This window comes from Lampris incognitus, chromosome 6 (genome assembly GCF_029633865.1).
Source record: "Lampris incognitus isolate fLamInc1 chromosome 6, fLamInc1.hap2, whole genome shotgun sequence".
NCBI lineage: Eukaryota > Metazoa > Chordata > Actinopteri > Lampriformes > Lampridae > Lampris > Lampris incognitus.
The window spans coordinates 6,215,245-6,231,480 of NC_079216.1; the positions used below are offsets into that span (position 1 = coordinate 6,215,245).

General features: G+C 44.8%; 1 protein-coding gene across 1 annotated transcript in view; it reads right to left on the minus strand.

Annotated features, from left to right (window-relative positions):
• The window catches only part of si:dkey-82f1.1 (DENN domain-containing protein 2A), an 86,977-nt gene that overhangs the window by 33,439 nt on the left and 37,302 nt on the right, over positions 1-16,236 (minus strand). Inside the window, exons 2-4 of the mRNA XM_056281682.1 lie at positions 15,564-15,650; positions 8,015-9,067; positions 2,686-2,810 (exon numbers count right to left, since the gene is read on the minus strand). Of these exons, the coding sequence (XP_056137657.1) occupies positions 2,686-2,810; positions 8,015-9,067; positions 15,564-15,649 (1,264 nt within the window). The 5' untranslated portion in view covers position 15,650. The remainder of the gene's footprint in view (positions 1-2,685; positions 2,811-8,014; positions 9,068-15,563; positions 15,651-16,236) is intronic.

Here is a 16,236-nt window from a genome sequence, read left to right on the forward strand (position 1 = left end):
GGTCCAAGCGTACCAGCGACAACTCATTTCCTTTCTGTGAAAGTTGGGCGGGTGTTTGCTGAATGTGTGTGTTGGGAGTGTGCTGGTGATGACGAGGCCCTAACGTGAATGTGTGCGGACCGAAACAAACCCTTGATGATCCATCATCACACCCGTTCATTACTGTCTACACCGCTGCCTCCCTTCCTCCTCCACATCAGCGCCGCTATTTCAACAGCGGGGCTCACACCAGCCTCTGAGTTACTGTACCCACGGGGGGCTATGTGTGCTCAGACTTTAGCGGACCGTGTCTGCGGATTTTAAAAAAGAACAATGAAATCATATACAAGAGCAAGTAAAGTTGAAGTATACTATTCTCAAGGAGCCAGAGGACACGGCGTCAGAGTAAGCAGCGGGCGCCACCCAAAGATGGCCGTATAATTGGTGTAATTCAGCTCGGCTGGGCTGAGCCGTACATATATCAAGAACTTTGAGTAATGAGAGCTACTCATTACACAAACGTCCTGGCGGTGAAAACCGTAGATGCGTTGGGCCATATACCTGAAATGTGCCAAGACAACTAATCCCTTTATATATTTACATCGCCCCCTGCTGATCTACACAATCACAGAGAGCGATCCCGGGTAAGACCCCACACGATGCAACCATTAGAAGTTATGAAATGAAACTTGCACCGGGTGGGGTAGACCAAACAGCGTGGGCCATGAGGCAGGAAGGGGTTTATATCGGCAGGTAAAAATTTTAATAAGAACAGAGCAGTGCTCGAGCTAGGGCACACAAACACAACAGACTAAATGGATCATGACCTCCTCGTAATCTCGGTTACTGTTCAGCCTGAACTCCGTGACACAAGCTCTATGGGAAATCACGCCAGTCAGGTAGCATATCTAGGACTTAATGGATAAATTCAGTTTTTTTTATGACCTGGGACTTATTCTTGTAGTTCTTTTCCATCGTACATATCAGTTATGAAGTCATTTGACTCACCGACTTCATTTTGTAGATTTTGTACACGGGACAACTGCTAGACTCAGCTTTACAACAGCTTTACAACAGTTTATGGGAAAAGTGAACAGGAGTCTTAAATGTGTCTTTTCTTTGGGGGGAGATTCCCCCCCCCCTTTTTCTTCCCAACTGTCCAATTACCCCACTCTTCCGAGCCGTGCCGGTCGCTGCTCCACCCCCTCTGCCGATCCGGGGAGGGCTGCAGACTACCACATGCCTCCTCCGATACGTGTGAAGGCGCCAGCCGCTTCTTTTCACCTGACATTGCCAAGTTTCACCAGGGGGATGCAGCATGTGGGAGGATCAAGCTATTCCCCGCAGTCTCCCCCCCCCCCCCCCCGTACAGGTGCCCCGACCGACCAGAAGAGGCGCTAGTGCAGCAACCAGGACACATCTGGCTTCCCACCCGCAGACACGGCCAATTGTGTCTGTAGGGACGCCCGACCAAGCCGGAGGTAACACGGGGATTCGAACCGGCAATCCCTGTGTTGCTAGGCAAGAATAGACCTGTCCTTTAAACAACAAACCCCCCTAGCGTCTCAGTCAGACTGTGTCCATGACTGTCCACTCACTATCTATGACTTCTCTATTGTGCTGGCTGGCTAGTTTATGGATGTTTACTCCTACCTATGGTAAGTATAGGCTGCCACTTCCTGCAGGTTGAACCAGGAAGTAGATCAGCCATGTATGTCCTCCACCACTGATCATACTGGACATCTCACATCATGACTTTTAACCTTCACTTTGGTTTTCACTTCCAAACACGTGGGTTCGATAACTGGGCTACACTGGACTTGTTGAAACATGTCTGATGCTCCTGTTCAGTTGTCCCAGTAGTAAAGCTGAGTCCAGCAGTGGACCTGTGTCCAACATCACCAAAATGAAGCCAGTGAGTAAAATAATATCATACCCAATACGCAGGATGGCAAAAAACTATGACAAGATCCAGGATGTAAATAAATAGATAATATAAATAATAATACAATGTAATAGAAAATATATAACATAAAAATAATAATAAAAAAATAAATAGATAATATTAAAAATTATCATTTAAATGTTTTAAATACAACAGTCATGAAAAAACACTTATCAATGAGTATAAATCAAAGCTTCTGCAGCCCAAAGTAATCATTACGCCACTGTTTGATAAAGTACCACGTAAAAACACACTGGCTGATGACTTAATTGTCCTGTTTGGAGATCCTCTCTTCAAAACTACAGCACTTAGCGAAAAATTCTGGCCGGTCAAACCAAAACTGTAGATAAACAATCGCTAATAAATGGAGAAACCCTCGTTAAAAACGAAGTACTTTAGTACTTTAAAGTAGATTTAAAGTATACCTAAGTATAAAAACTATACAAAACAACACAAACTTGAGGGAACTAAAAATGTACTTAAAAGAATGTACTAATGTACTGATGTACTATTAAGTTGCTCTCTGGGAGTGAATATGCCTGCTTTAAGTTTATAGAAGTACATGTTTAAATGTACTGTAAGCAAACTAAAGTGATAACTGTATATTAAAGTGATACCGGACGCCTGTATACTTAAAGTGTTCTCAAAAAAAGCATTCGGCAACTCTAAAAGTACAAGTAAAGTTTTAGTATACAATTCTCAAGTTTACCTTCTACACATACAGCAAAAGTGTGCTCATTTTTTGTTGTATGTGTGCTTACCTATTATGTCCTCGTAGACATTCTCCTCAGATAAAGTGCGTGTGAGCCCCAGTCTGGACTGAGCGTACCAGTCCACCCTGCAGCCCTCTGTGGACTGGAGGACGTCCTCAAACTCGTAGGATTTCCTGGGGGACAGACAGACACAGATTATGAGGGTGATGGTGTTTTGACTGAGTGCATGCATGCATTCACGCATGTGTGTGTGTGTGTTCAACCACCTACGTGGTGGGGACATTTTCTGGGTGTCGGCGATGAAAGTTTTATCTGGGCTAGGGTTTAGGCAGAGGGCTAAGAAGGGGTGGAAATCTTTGGAATCTCACAATTCGATTCCTGGGGTCACGATTTGATTCAAAATCAATTTTCGATTCAAAAGGATTCCCGATTCAAAATCGATTCTAGATTTGGTACATCGGGGTGCTAATTTCAGCATCTACCCCAGTCCGCTGTGTGCTAAGAAAGGCAGTGTGGGGGCGTCCGGGTAGCATAGCGGTCCATTCCGTTGCCTACCAACACGGGGATTGCCTGTTCGAATCCCCGTGTTACCTCCGGCTTGGTCGGGCGTCCCTACAGACACAATCGGCCGTGTCTGCAGGGTGGGAAGCCGGCTGTGGGTATGTGTCCTGGTCGCTGCAGTAGCGCCTCCGCTGGTCAGTCAGGTGGCCCGTTCGGGGGAACTGGGGGGAATAGCGTGATCCTCCCATGCGCTACGTCCCCCTGGCGAAACTCCTCACTGTCAGGTGAAAAGAAGTGGCTGGCGACTCCACAGAGGGGGTGGAGCAGTGACCGGGACGGCTCGGAGAGTGGGGTAATTGGACAGGTACAATTGGGGAGAAAAAGGGATGGGAAATAATTTCTAAAAAGACTGAAAAAAGTTTTAAAAAATTGATTTTTGGAATTTGTGAATCTATTCAGAATCGTAGAAGCTAAGAATTGCGATTCTTACGTGAATCGATTTTTTCCCCCATCCCGAGGGCTAAGGTTGGGTTAGGGTAGAGAATGGGTGCACTCAAGGTGTCTGTGTGTGTACACCGAGGCCTTAATACGCCTGGCCTAGCAAACAGATGTTCCTCTTGGGCAGCTCTGAATGCCCACCTCTATGCTTCCTCAACACTGCCAAAGTGTCTGGCCCGGTGGAACAAAAAATGCACGCACAAACACACACACACCACACACATAAATGCATGTGCAAACACAGATAATGCCCCCCATATGTACACACTCACTCCCACACAAACAGCGTTTTCTGGCACGGCTTTTGCACAAGACAGCTCACCAAAAGAGAATTTGGTCAAACAAAAGTGTCTGTATCGCCACACTTAAACTGTGTGAGGCCTCCACATATGGTATGGAATGTTCCAGAGCCAAGCCGAGCTCCAAACAAGAATGTAGACCACTAGAGAAAACGAACAATAGACGCACTTCAATACTGCAGAGTCCATGATTTTGGGTCCCCCACAGCATTTCTGCTGGGTTTGATTGAAACCATCTGAAATCGAGCACCACGTGCACCATTTCTGTATGTTTATCGTGCTCGGCAAATAGAGTGACTCTGATTCCGATTTCTTTTCAGATGAGACAGATAAAATGTGATGGTGAATCTCTTAACACTACAAGAGCTGTTACTTAATGATGGGCCACTTACTCAGCGAAGCTGGGAAGCTTGTGCAACGGTTTTGAATGTCAGAGGAAAAAAAAATCCTGATCAGCCAAGGGGCCTCTTCACATGTGACTCACGTAGTTTTTCATGTCACTTCTCTCTTTTCAGAGAGGCTTTAGGAATGAGGAGAAGGGCCGTGCTGAAGTTTGTCTTCTGCAGTTCCAACCAAGTGAGATCATTTTTTGGGGGGGGATATTTCGAAACAAGATGATGTCATCGGTGACCGAGATTTACAGCAGATGTGGGAGATGTACTCCTCAGCATTGCGTTTTGAGGGGAGAAAACATGCGGGACTGCAAGGTTATCGCCGACTGACGGCACCTCCTGCGGATCATCGGAGCGTTCCGTTAGTGTAGCATCAGCTTCGAGGATGAGAGAATCGAACACAAACACAAATTAACTGAGTGAATCTAAATTAGCCTACCTTTGTAACACTTCCGTTATTGTGTTTAAGATTTAATGAAGTCCTTACGGTTTGGTGTCAGCCATAACATTGACGGTTAAAAACCACTGGTGATGACAGTTCATATCACATGTACTCATCCCATCTGATGTCATATTTACACTTGGCATTTTATGTGATTTATACCCAGATTGAATCTAGATGTGATTAATCCATGTTGCATTCATACCTGTTGGCAAAAAATGTGTCCCATAGCCAAACAGAAATCCAGTTACACAACAACCCTCATTCCTGCGCAGTAAGAACATTCCTCTTCCCGAATGTAGCCTACTTTTTATTGCAATTATCTTTTCCTTATTGGAAACAAATGTTTTGGAAGGAGAAGAGAAATATATGTTTGTGGTTTTAAGAAGCAATCCCTTTCAACACTTGGAAAACAACAACGTGTCCCAAATCTCCTTTTGAGGCGTTTCAAAGGGAAAGTTACTCAGCATTACACATCAAAATGTGTTAACGCCAATTTTGATGCATAACATAGCATGTGAAGAAAGTTTCAAGTCTGGGAAAGTTATCGGAATTTTGTCACTTGGGTAATTTTACTTAGCACTCAAGGACTACAAATTGAGAGTAAGCCATTGCCACTTTTGACAAAACGTCAACTAAAACTTCCACTGCATGTACTTGTGCATCAGTTGACAGTCTATGCATTTTAAAATATTTTTTTTCTGAAGATCTCTTAGCTGGATTATTACTGTTCTTGTGCAGCTGTTCTGTTCTTATAAGTGAAATCGGATTAATTATGTGATATGCTGAATAATTAATTGAATTAATTGCATCTATTAATATTTGCTTGGGAAAAGACCCCAACCGAAGAGATTTCAACTCAAAAACATTACATTATTGTGGCACATGTGTAAAGCACTGAATAGAAATATCAAAAGGGGACATTAGAAATCCAGAAATTGTTTTATTTCCACTCATTTTTCCAAACGAGTACAGTGCCCGTTCAAAAGGTCCCTGTTTGGAGCTTGCTGACTGTTTGGCCTCCGGTATTGCTGCTTGCAACTTTCTCGAGAACTGCTCATCCAAACAATTTCACACTCAGCACTCTGAAGGACTACGGGTGTAATCCTCCCCCTCCGACCACCGTGTGGGTTACAAAAGCAGAGTGGTGCTGTTTGTGTTTCTGCCGGTTGACTGAACGGGAAGTGAAGAAGCAGAAGCAGCGAGTCGAAATGTATGACTAATTTTGCCGAAGAATTTACTGCTTGCAGATTTCTCGAGAACCGTGCATCCAGACAACTTCACTCTCGACACTGCACTTCCGTGGGTCCTCAGCAATACACCCACCGAGTGCGAAAGTGATCGGTTGAACGTCCGAAGGAATTGAATCAAGTGCAACTGGACTTGGTATATATCCGTGAAGACGTTTTGCCTCTCATCCAAGAGGCTTCATCAGTTCGCGCCCTTCTGACTAGACCAAGCTAGTCTGACTGGCTGGTGATGAGACTCAGATATTTATCCTCTTTGGAGTCGTTATCAGAGGTATTGATGTCCATGGCTCTTTGTGATCCGATGTTTAGCAGCGACGGTCGTTGGGGGTGTTAGTTTCAACTTCGTTAGTGCTCCATTCAGTGGTCATGAGAGTCGTGGGAGCCGTTAGTGACCGACTGTTGTTCTTGGAGGCTAGGCTTCTTGAGTCTCCTGGGTAGAAATGAAAGGACGGCATTGTAGGTGGGAGATAGGTGGTGTCACAGACCTCCTCCTCTGTTGAGGGATGGTTTTTGCAGTTTCACATAGATGGCTTCCTTCACCCCTCTTTCAAACCATCTATCTTCTCTGTCCAAAATGTGTACGTTGCTGTCCTCGAAGGAGTGTGTCTTCTCCTTTAGGTGTAGATAGACTGCTGAGTCTTGTCCTGATGAGTTTGGCCTTCTGTGTTGGGCCATCCGTTTGTGTAGTGGTTGTTTGGTTTCTCCTACATATGTATAGGTCAGTGCAATCCTCATTGCATTGTACAGCATACACCAGATTGCTGTACAATGCAATGAGGATTGAAAACATCGGAACACAAAAGAGCCACGCATATCCATACCTCTGATAACGACAGGCGTTGCTAAACATCGGAACACAAAGAGCCATGGACATCATTAGCTCTGATAACGACTCCAAAGAGAATAAATATCTGAGTTTCATCCCCAGCCAGTCAGACTAGCTTGGTCTAGTCAGAAAGGCACGAACTGATGAAGGCTCTTGGATGAGAGGCGAAACGTCTTCACGGATATATACCAAGTCCAGTTGCACTCGATTCAATTCCTTTGGATAACCATGACCTGGATGAATGAGAACATTCACAGACCTCGGTTGAACGGTTGTCGAGAAAACCGAAGGACAGACAGACTCCTTCCATTTTAGTTAGCTTTACATGCGCAACTAACGCACTGATCGGTTGGGATTGTGTGACGCATGGTGTCAGAAGGGTGCCTTCGTAAATTCACTCTGGTGGTGTCAGTGGCACCCCGAGCGCTTGCTCGTCATTTAGAAATTAAGGCTCAGAGCCACACTGACCGCTCCAGCTGAAGGGCCGGTTTGTCAGTGTCCGGACCCCATAATGGCTGACAGTGTGGCAGAATGCTCAGTTGGGTTATTTGGCAATATAGGTAGTGTTAGTCAACATACAGCAACTTACAGTAACATCAGTACATCAGTTAATTAACATAAACATTAAATAATATATGCATTAATCTGCGTTAATTTTTCGTGCTTTTTTCCATATTAATTAATTTAAATATTGTGACAGCCCTAATTGATATAGATTACTACAGTGTCTTTATGCATGCTCAATAATCCAGGTAAGAAAATCACAGAAAGTTGAATCAGTTCATCTGAACATGTTTATTGAGAGAGAAACGTTTCATCACTTATCGAGACTGAGAGTGAAGAGGTCACTTAGATGAGTGATGAAACGCTTCTCTCTCAATAAACGTTGTGTCCACATGAACGGATTCAACTTTCTGAGATTGCTAGAGTATTTTCAAAGTACAGCTGCTGCTTTCTTGGCATCCGTCATGAATCTCAGAAGCGACCCCCCCCCCCCACCACCACCTTGATAGGGAAGAGAGAAGATGCTAGCATATATAACATTCTGAGTGATGGAGTATTCAGGGTTTATTCTGGAATAAAAAGCATTATTTCTCTGGTTTTTCTATCTGACCAGCCAAGTTGGACTTCTATGCCTTGATGTCAATAAGGCCTCAGTGTCATCTTACCTGTTACTGCTGTCCCGAGGTTTATCAGACCAGGGTCTCCTGCAGACTCCTGGGGGTGGGCAGGTAGGTAGGGGTGGAGGGGGGATAGAAGGCAAAGGGGGCAGATTCCTCTTGCCCTTGCCCAAACCGGGCCCTGATGCAGGAGTACTAGGAGGGGTGTGGTGCTGGAAGGTTCTCTGAGGTTTTGGTAATGGGTTGATAGATGGAGCACCGGGCTCAGCGTACACATTCTCTGGATCCCCTTCTCTCCTTCTCCGTGATGCCCGTGGCCGAGTCACATCGAAAGTCCCAAAAATGGGTTCATTGGCCCTCTTCTCCGCCTCCTCCTGCTCCTCCTTTGAAGGAGGGCAGAAATAGTTTCCTGGGAATGCCAGTGATGGTTTGTCAGGAACCTCTTTCATGGCCTGCTCCAGTTTCTTAATATGAGTTAAAACTGATTTCTTATCTTGGGGAGGCTCAGCAGGCCTAGCACCCCGAAGTCCTCTCTCCTGGATCACCTCTCTGTCTCTGTTCTTCACATCTCCTGGCGATTTAGGTCTCAAATCCCCCAATTTTCCTAAATTCTCCTTCCCTGAGTCCTGCCTCTCCCAGCTGACAAACCTCTTGCTGTCAGTCCTTTGGACCTCTGAGGGTTTGCCATCCTTTTTCTTCACCGTTTCAATCTCCTTGGGCCCTGTCGTCAGCGAACATGGACTTGCAGGGGTTAGCAGGGCAGGCTCCTTCTTGCCCTCCCATTGGGAGATCTTATCCCGTATGCTGGCAGTGGTCTTGGGTGCCACCGGGCTCTTGTTGTTGTTGTTGTTGAACTTCCCGCAAAGCCCATTCTCAGCGGCAACAGGGCTCCGAGGGTCGGCGGTTGTGGCTCTCTTGTGAGCCAGCATGCTGTCGGGGGGTCCCAAGCTGTCACTCAGGCCAAGCAGGGGGGAGAGGGGACGCTTGGGGGGCACTGCCGTGTCCCTGCCGCCTCTTTGTCCAGGTTGCCTGCACACCTCCTGGGGCTGTGGCACCACAGACGATGGAGCCTCTGTAACCTTTAAGCCACAGCACTGGAGCCTAATATGGACCCACACACACACACACACACACACACACACACAGAATTACAGTTTGAGTTGCTAAATTCATCACAGACATAACAACAGAGTCAGACCACTCGGCACTTATGTCAAACATAATGAATTATCATGTAATAATATCCACAGAGAAACTGTCGGTCTCTGTTTTTAGTACAGGAGGCACAGAGCAGGGTTCCCACTCTTTTTAAGAAAGAATTTTCTGGGACCTTTCAAGGAAATTTTCTGACTTTTGCAGAGATATAGACGACATCTGTTGCTCACAGAGGGTCACATTATTCAGTAGACGATTACCAGTGGAAGCCACATGACCATGCCAACAGAAGGACTGAGTGACTGACTGACTGACACACACTTTGCTCACTGAGTTTTACTGAAATATTTCTATTTGTAACATCATATTTCTCACCAAGCTGGGAATGAAGATATTGAACTTGGGGTATGTTCATGCAGGTTCAGAGGTTTGACATTTGAAACCACAGCATACCTGGACTTTTAGCTGGTCGTTGAACATACCAGCCAAACTTCAAGCACTGGAGCTGGTTGCACAAAGTTATGTTAGACTGGTCTATAGAGTTAGACCAGTCGTCAGCGAACATGGACCTGCAGAGGCTGGCAGGGCAGGCTCCTACTTGCCCTCCCATTGGGAGATCTTAGGTTTTGCTCTTAGACTAGTCTAATACAAGTTAGACAGTTGCGCAAAAATTAAGACTGACTAATGTTACGCCTAAAAAGTTTGCCACCCTATCGCAACTCTAGCTCAGAACTAAGCTTTGTTTCCATGGTAACAATCAATGACGCCTGCTTGCAACTGACGAAAAAGAGGAAAAAACGGCTCATTTGTGGTTTGCTACCAATGTTATGTAGCGAGCAATGAGAAGGGAAACAGATTTTAGAGACACCGTAACCCCTTGGAAATACACAACAATAAGGAAATTGTGGGCAGATTTAGCTTGCCCAAGGAGACAATCCTGACTCTGAAGGATGAGCTGGAAGGAGTGTTGGGCCCTGCCATTGGAGTGAATGAAGCTGAGCAGTTTGAAGTGGTTGCTTCGTCGGCCATGTTTGTTAGTTTGAAGAGTCTAAATTTACCCAGAATACACAGTGGATTAATCCTACTTAAGATACCACTTTGTGCAACAAGTGACGTTCGATGTCTATCTGAGACCTGACTATGTGCTAGATCTAAGCCAAAGTCAAAGTCTGTCTTTGAGCAACCAGCTCCAGATGTCCAATCTCAGCTGCTAAAAATATGAAGAAAAATGTGTAATCTCTGCTAAAAATTATGTTTAAAATATGCCAGCTCAGCAGGTAGAAATACGATCTTATAATCAAACTCTGCACATTTCCATGACCTCATTAACATTTCCAGGACATTTGTTCAATTTTATTATTTTCCAAGTGTTTTCATGACTGGAAAACTAGCCTATAAATGTCCAGGTTTTCCAGGATGAGTGGGAACCCTGACAGGCAGCATTATGACATTCTGCATATTTCCGAAACCTGGCCAGACAATCTAAGTAGTTACCACAGTGTCCAAATAGCACTTTGTTTTTATAAGATAAGGAATTCATGTCAGAGCAGTCTAAAAGCCTCCTGTTTGGTGCCTGCGTCAGAGCTTTGAGTCACGCCTGGAAGATTACTGGATTGTGACCGTTTGAACTTTGGGTTCAGGAGGTCAAAGTTTACAAGTTACACAGAGGTCTGGGAGGGGAAGATGACAGTATACACTGAGAATGGGAGAGGCCACAGTGCAGCTGTGCATCTTTTCGTTCCCTGACTCTGACCCAATAAACTCTATTTTGGCCCGACGCCCCGTTCATCAAACGATCGGATCTGTGACGAGTGGAGGAAGCCCAACCTCACCGGGGTGATTTGAGAACCAATGGCGAAGCAACGTGGAGGAAATCCTTTGGGGAAGAGTGGGGGGATGACCGATTTAGAGTTTCCTCCTGAGAATTGTGAAATTTCAAAAATAAATAAATCCATAGGGTAACTTCAACATTTGGATTACGACTATGAACAATGACGAAGTGTAACTAAAAATAATCCCTTAGTTTTATTAGTTGGCTTCCCTCACTAACCAACTACCCCACCCCCACCCCTCTCTCTTTTTCTCTCTCTTACTTCCTTTCTCACTCACTCGCACCCCCACCCCCTTCTTTCCCCTTCCTAGGTTGAGGCAGCAGTTTTTATTAAGCATGAAGCAACAGAGGGGAAAAACTAGGTCAAATAGCAAAGCCAAGAAAATGAGAGCGAGAGCAGGAGTGTGTGTTGCGTGTGTGTGTGTGTGTGTGTGTGTATGTGGGGGGGGTTTCGAAAGAAAGTGGTAAAGACAGAGGAGAGGGAAGAATGAGAGAGAAGAATAAATGGAGAAGGGGATCAATAGTGTTCTTTTTTGATGTGGAAAAGCACTTGTTGTAAATAGGGGGAGAGAGAGAGCGAGAAAGAAAGCGAGAGAATGGGTGCTAGCAATGGATGGGGGGGTTGGTCAATGTGGGTGGAAGGAGAGAGAGGAGGACCACGGTACAAAAGCATCTCTGACCAACTGAGCTCACACGGGACCAGGAGGTGGAGGAGGAGCAACAATATTAAACTAAAACTTTCATCTCCTAAAAGAAGGTGGCGAACAGCCTGGTTTTGAGTCCTAATGCGGATATTATACAGGTTAGGAAATACCTCAAAATATCAACTCACCTTCCCAAATTCCCTCAGAGAGATACCCCAAATGCCTTTAGGATTTGAACACAGGCAAATACCTCCCCATTACATAACCTTTAAAACAAGAGGCAGTAAAATCTGTTGTAGGGCAAACCAAACCCCTCTATTACAATCTGAATGGCACTAATACATATTGCAAAGGCGACAGAAGGGTCTATGGAGACCGACCGCAGGGGCATCAGACGGTGGCAGCAGGGGGGTGGGGGGCAGTTAAAGTATTCAGACGCCAGATGGCCAGCCCTGCTCTGCTCTGCTATTGATACTCCACTGACCTTAAAGGAACGGTCCGCCTTCTGCTTGTCTGAGAGCCGTGGAGAACTCTCCAATGGCCTGGCGGGTGTAATTTCAGGGCTGTCTATGTACCGTGTGGAAAGTAACATGAAAGAGCAAAAGACGTGGAACTTAAAGGAAGAGTATACCCAAAAAAATACAGAAGGTTCACTAACGAGAGCGTGATACAATCACATAGATGATGGTGATTTTCTTGACCAAATTTACTCTATATTTTTATACTAAATTGTTCTCTGTTAGCAGCGTCAAAAAATAACGCGCGACGTCAGATACCTGGGAAGTAAAAAATTAAGAGATGAGAGTGTGCGAGCATAATAGAAGCATTATGGGTGTAGCAGTTTGTAAAGACAGTGCATCCTAGTGCAGCTGGGTGGCGTGGCGGTCTATTCCGTTGCCTACCAACATGGGGATCGTCGGTTCGAATCCCCGTGTTACCTTCGGCTTGGTTTGGCGTCCCTCCAGACACAATTGGCCGTGTCTGCGGGTGGGAAGCCGGATGTGGGAATGTGTCCTGGTCACTGCACTAGCGCCTCCTCTGGTCGGTCGGGGCGCCTGCTCGGGGAGAAAGGGGAACTGGGGGGAATAGTGTGATCCTCCCACATGCTACGATCCCCTGGCGAAACTCCTCACCGTCAGGTGAAAAGAAGCGGCTGGTGACTCCACATGTATCGGAGGAGGCATGTGGTAGTCTGTAGCCCTCCCCGGATCAGCGTAGGGGGTGGAGCAGAGATCAGGACAGCTCGGAAGAGTGAGATAATTGGCCAGATACAACTGGGGAGAAAAAGGGGCTAAAAAAAAAGAAAGATAGTGCGTACTCGCTCAATGCTTGCAGGTACATCTAGTAACCGTGGGACTAGCTCTGTGAACAGGAAAAGACTGTTTTCTCTGTAAATATGAGTTACACCAAAACAGTTCAAGTTTTAATAGACAGTGTAGACTATTAGTACATTAGTAGAGTCTTTTTGCAGGACTAAAGTGAAAATACTGTGCTTTTTTAAGGATTATTTTTACAGTTTTTCACAATTGCTAACTCATTTCTTGAAACCTTCCACCCTTTTCTAAAAACTGTAAACACAAAACCCAATCTTCAAACTACATTCACAAAACCACTGACTCTTCTGGCAAAATCAATCACTCACCTCAAAACTATTTTATCTGTGCTCAAAATCAAATAGATCATACTTTAAAGAAAGACGAAGGACACTTTATTTGTCATTGTAGGCAAGCATACAATGAAATTCATCCTCTACATTTAACCTGTCCTATGGTATAGGAGCAGTGCGGCACCCGGGGACCAAGTCAAATTCTTTTTGCTATTGCCTTTGTCACGGGCACAGACAGAACTATTAACCCTAGCGCGTCCGGGTAGCGTGGCGGTCTATTATTGCCTACCAACACGGGGATCGCCAGTTCGAATCCCCGTGTTACCTCTGGCTTGGTCGGGCATCCCTACACAAAATATCACAAGGACAAATAAAGGAATCTAAATGAAAAGAACATTACAGCATGCAATGCAAAATGTTGTGCAACTGCAAAATCAAAGTCAACGAGTCATTTATTGTGTCTCAGCATCATGTCTTTGTGCTGGCAGGCCAGAGAACGTCTACATCACCGGCAACGTTCACCCTTGCCAGGCAATGGGGGGAAAACCCTCTGGTGTGCCGGATCCAGGCTTGACAAGACTTCACACCTCTGTCACCACAGACCAAGTCCATTACCTATTCGAGATTTTCCCTGGTATAGGGGCTTTGGTCATAGACCTTCCACCGTCATGCAGAGGAAAAACTCTTCTATTGGGTTGAGGAAAGGGGCGTATGGTGGAAGGCAAAACTTTACTATGACTTGTTGATTGATTTTGAACCACTCCCGTATCCAGACACCATGGGGAAAACTAATGTTGTCCCAAAAAATGACATAGACAGGATATCCTGCCTGCTTATGATCCTGCACACTGTTCACACTCAAACAAACCATCCCGAAGTTGACTCAGAAATGTAAAGATGTTCGATGTCATGTGGCCCCAAAGTGGTATGATGGTGGAGAACCCCACAATTACTCATGGCTGGACAAAGGGTCATGTTGCCGCCACACTGACCAGGGACTTCCACAATGGCACATTGGCCAATTATGTTCCTGGCTCTCCCACTCTTCTTCTTCTTTGTCCACCACATCTTACACGTACTCTTCCTCCTCTGCCTCTCAGATTGTTTCCATTCATTGCTGGTATGATTTGGTTTCATAAATATCAGATCATTGTCGACCAAATAACAGATCATTGTCACTCCACTGAAACTGCTCTGACCAGAGTGGTGCATGATCTCCTACTAGCTATGGACTCTGATTCCACGTCTGTGCTTCTGCTACTGGACCTCAGTGCAGCCTTTGACATCATTGATCACTGTATATTATTAGACAGAATAAATCGTAATTTTGGTGTCTCTGGCTTAGCTCTCTTGGCTTAAGTCCTACTTATCTGGAAGAATACATTGTATCTGCTATTATGCTACATCAAGATTCTCTGACAATAAATATGGCGTACCCCAGAGCTCAGTTCTTGGCCCTCTACTTTTCTCTCTTTATATTTCACCTCTTGGCCAAATTATACGCAGTCATGGAATAAATTTCCATCGCTATGCTGATGATACTCAGCTGTATGTGCCTATAAGGGCTGATGATCATACCCAAATGACTAATTTAGAGGCCTGCTTGGCTTCTGTGAAAAATTGGGTGTCACTAAATGTTCTGCTTTTAAATTTGATTAAAACTGAGATGCTGGACGTTGGCCCTGTTAGACACAGACACCAGTTCAAGTAACAATAACAATCAACAACGCTGTGATTACACAAAGTGTGGCAGCCAAAAATCTTGGTGTCACCAAGACTGCCTTTTTTCACTTACATAACATAGCTAAAATTCGGTCTTTCCTGTCCATGGCTGATGTAGAGACTCTAATATATGCATTTGTTTCATCCAGACTTGATTATTGTAATGCTCTGTTTTCAGGTCTACCATGTGCTAGTACTAAAAGCCTTCAGATGGTTCAGAATGCTGCAGCTAGAATCCTAACTAAAATTAGAAAATTTGAGTCGATGTGAAACTGATAGTGGTTTTTCAGGGACTGGTGACCTGTCCTTCTGCCCGATGCCCCATGTGACCCTTTACCAGATTAAGCAGGTTAATAGAACAAATTATTTTTTTATTAGATGGGAACATGTAGACACTAGCTAGACATCGAAAAGTGACATGAAGGACATTCTCAAGAGGAAGGAGAGAGATCAGATGACATGTAGCATAGTTTAGTAACTTGTTTCAAACGAATTCCCGAACAAAATCGTGAACTAACACAAATCCTGAATTTGTGTTTGTTGGTCAGGTAACATGTTACCACTCAATACAGGGAGCTTTTCTGTACTGACTGCATTACAGAGATTTGCAGTGTTGTGATTGGTCCATCTGGTACCTACCCGTTGACTGATTGGTAGATACAGTTGTCAGTGTTTGTACAGAGCAGCAGGGCTCTCCCACCAGTCATGGTGTTAGCAGCTGGCATCCTGGACAGACACACACACACACACACACACACACACACACACACACACACACACACAAACACAGAAAATCAGTTAGTATGCATCACACTTGTATTTAGCATTTAAGGACTCAATCTATAATGATAATACTATAATGATATGACATTGTGAAAACCTGATTGATTTGTTTCGTTTCATTTTTTCATTTTTTTTGGGCAGGGCAAACAGCTCATCTTATATGCCATAGGTGAGTCACACAGAGTCACAAACAAAACACAGGACCACAGGTTCATAACATTTCTCTTTTCACTCAGACACACACACACACACACACACACACTACCAAGAGCCAGAGTAAACAATGATTATCATAAAGAGAGAGAAAGACAATTAACCAAAAACCTTAAAACCCAGTTCATAAAAAAACCATTGGAATGTTGGAATTAATGCTGTGACCAATGAAAACCAACCACTATTGGACTCAATAAAAGCGATAATGCATTTGTCGGTGAAGGAAAGCAGTTGACCACGTCAGTGTTGCATAAATGTGCCAAAACATAATGTGGACCTTGAAGGAACAGCAGGCAGTCACCGTTCCCTGTGAGAT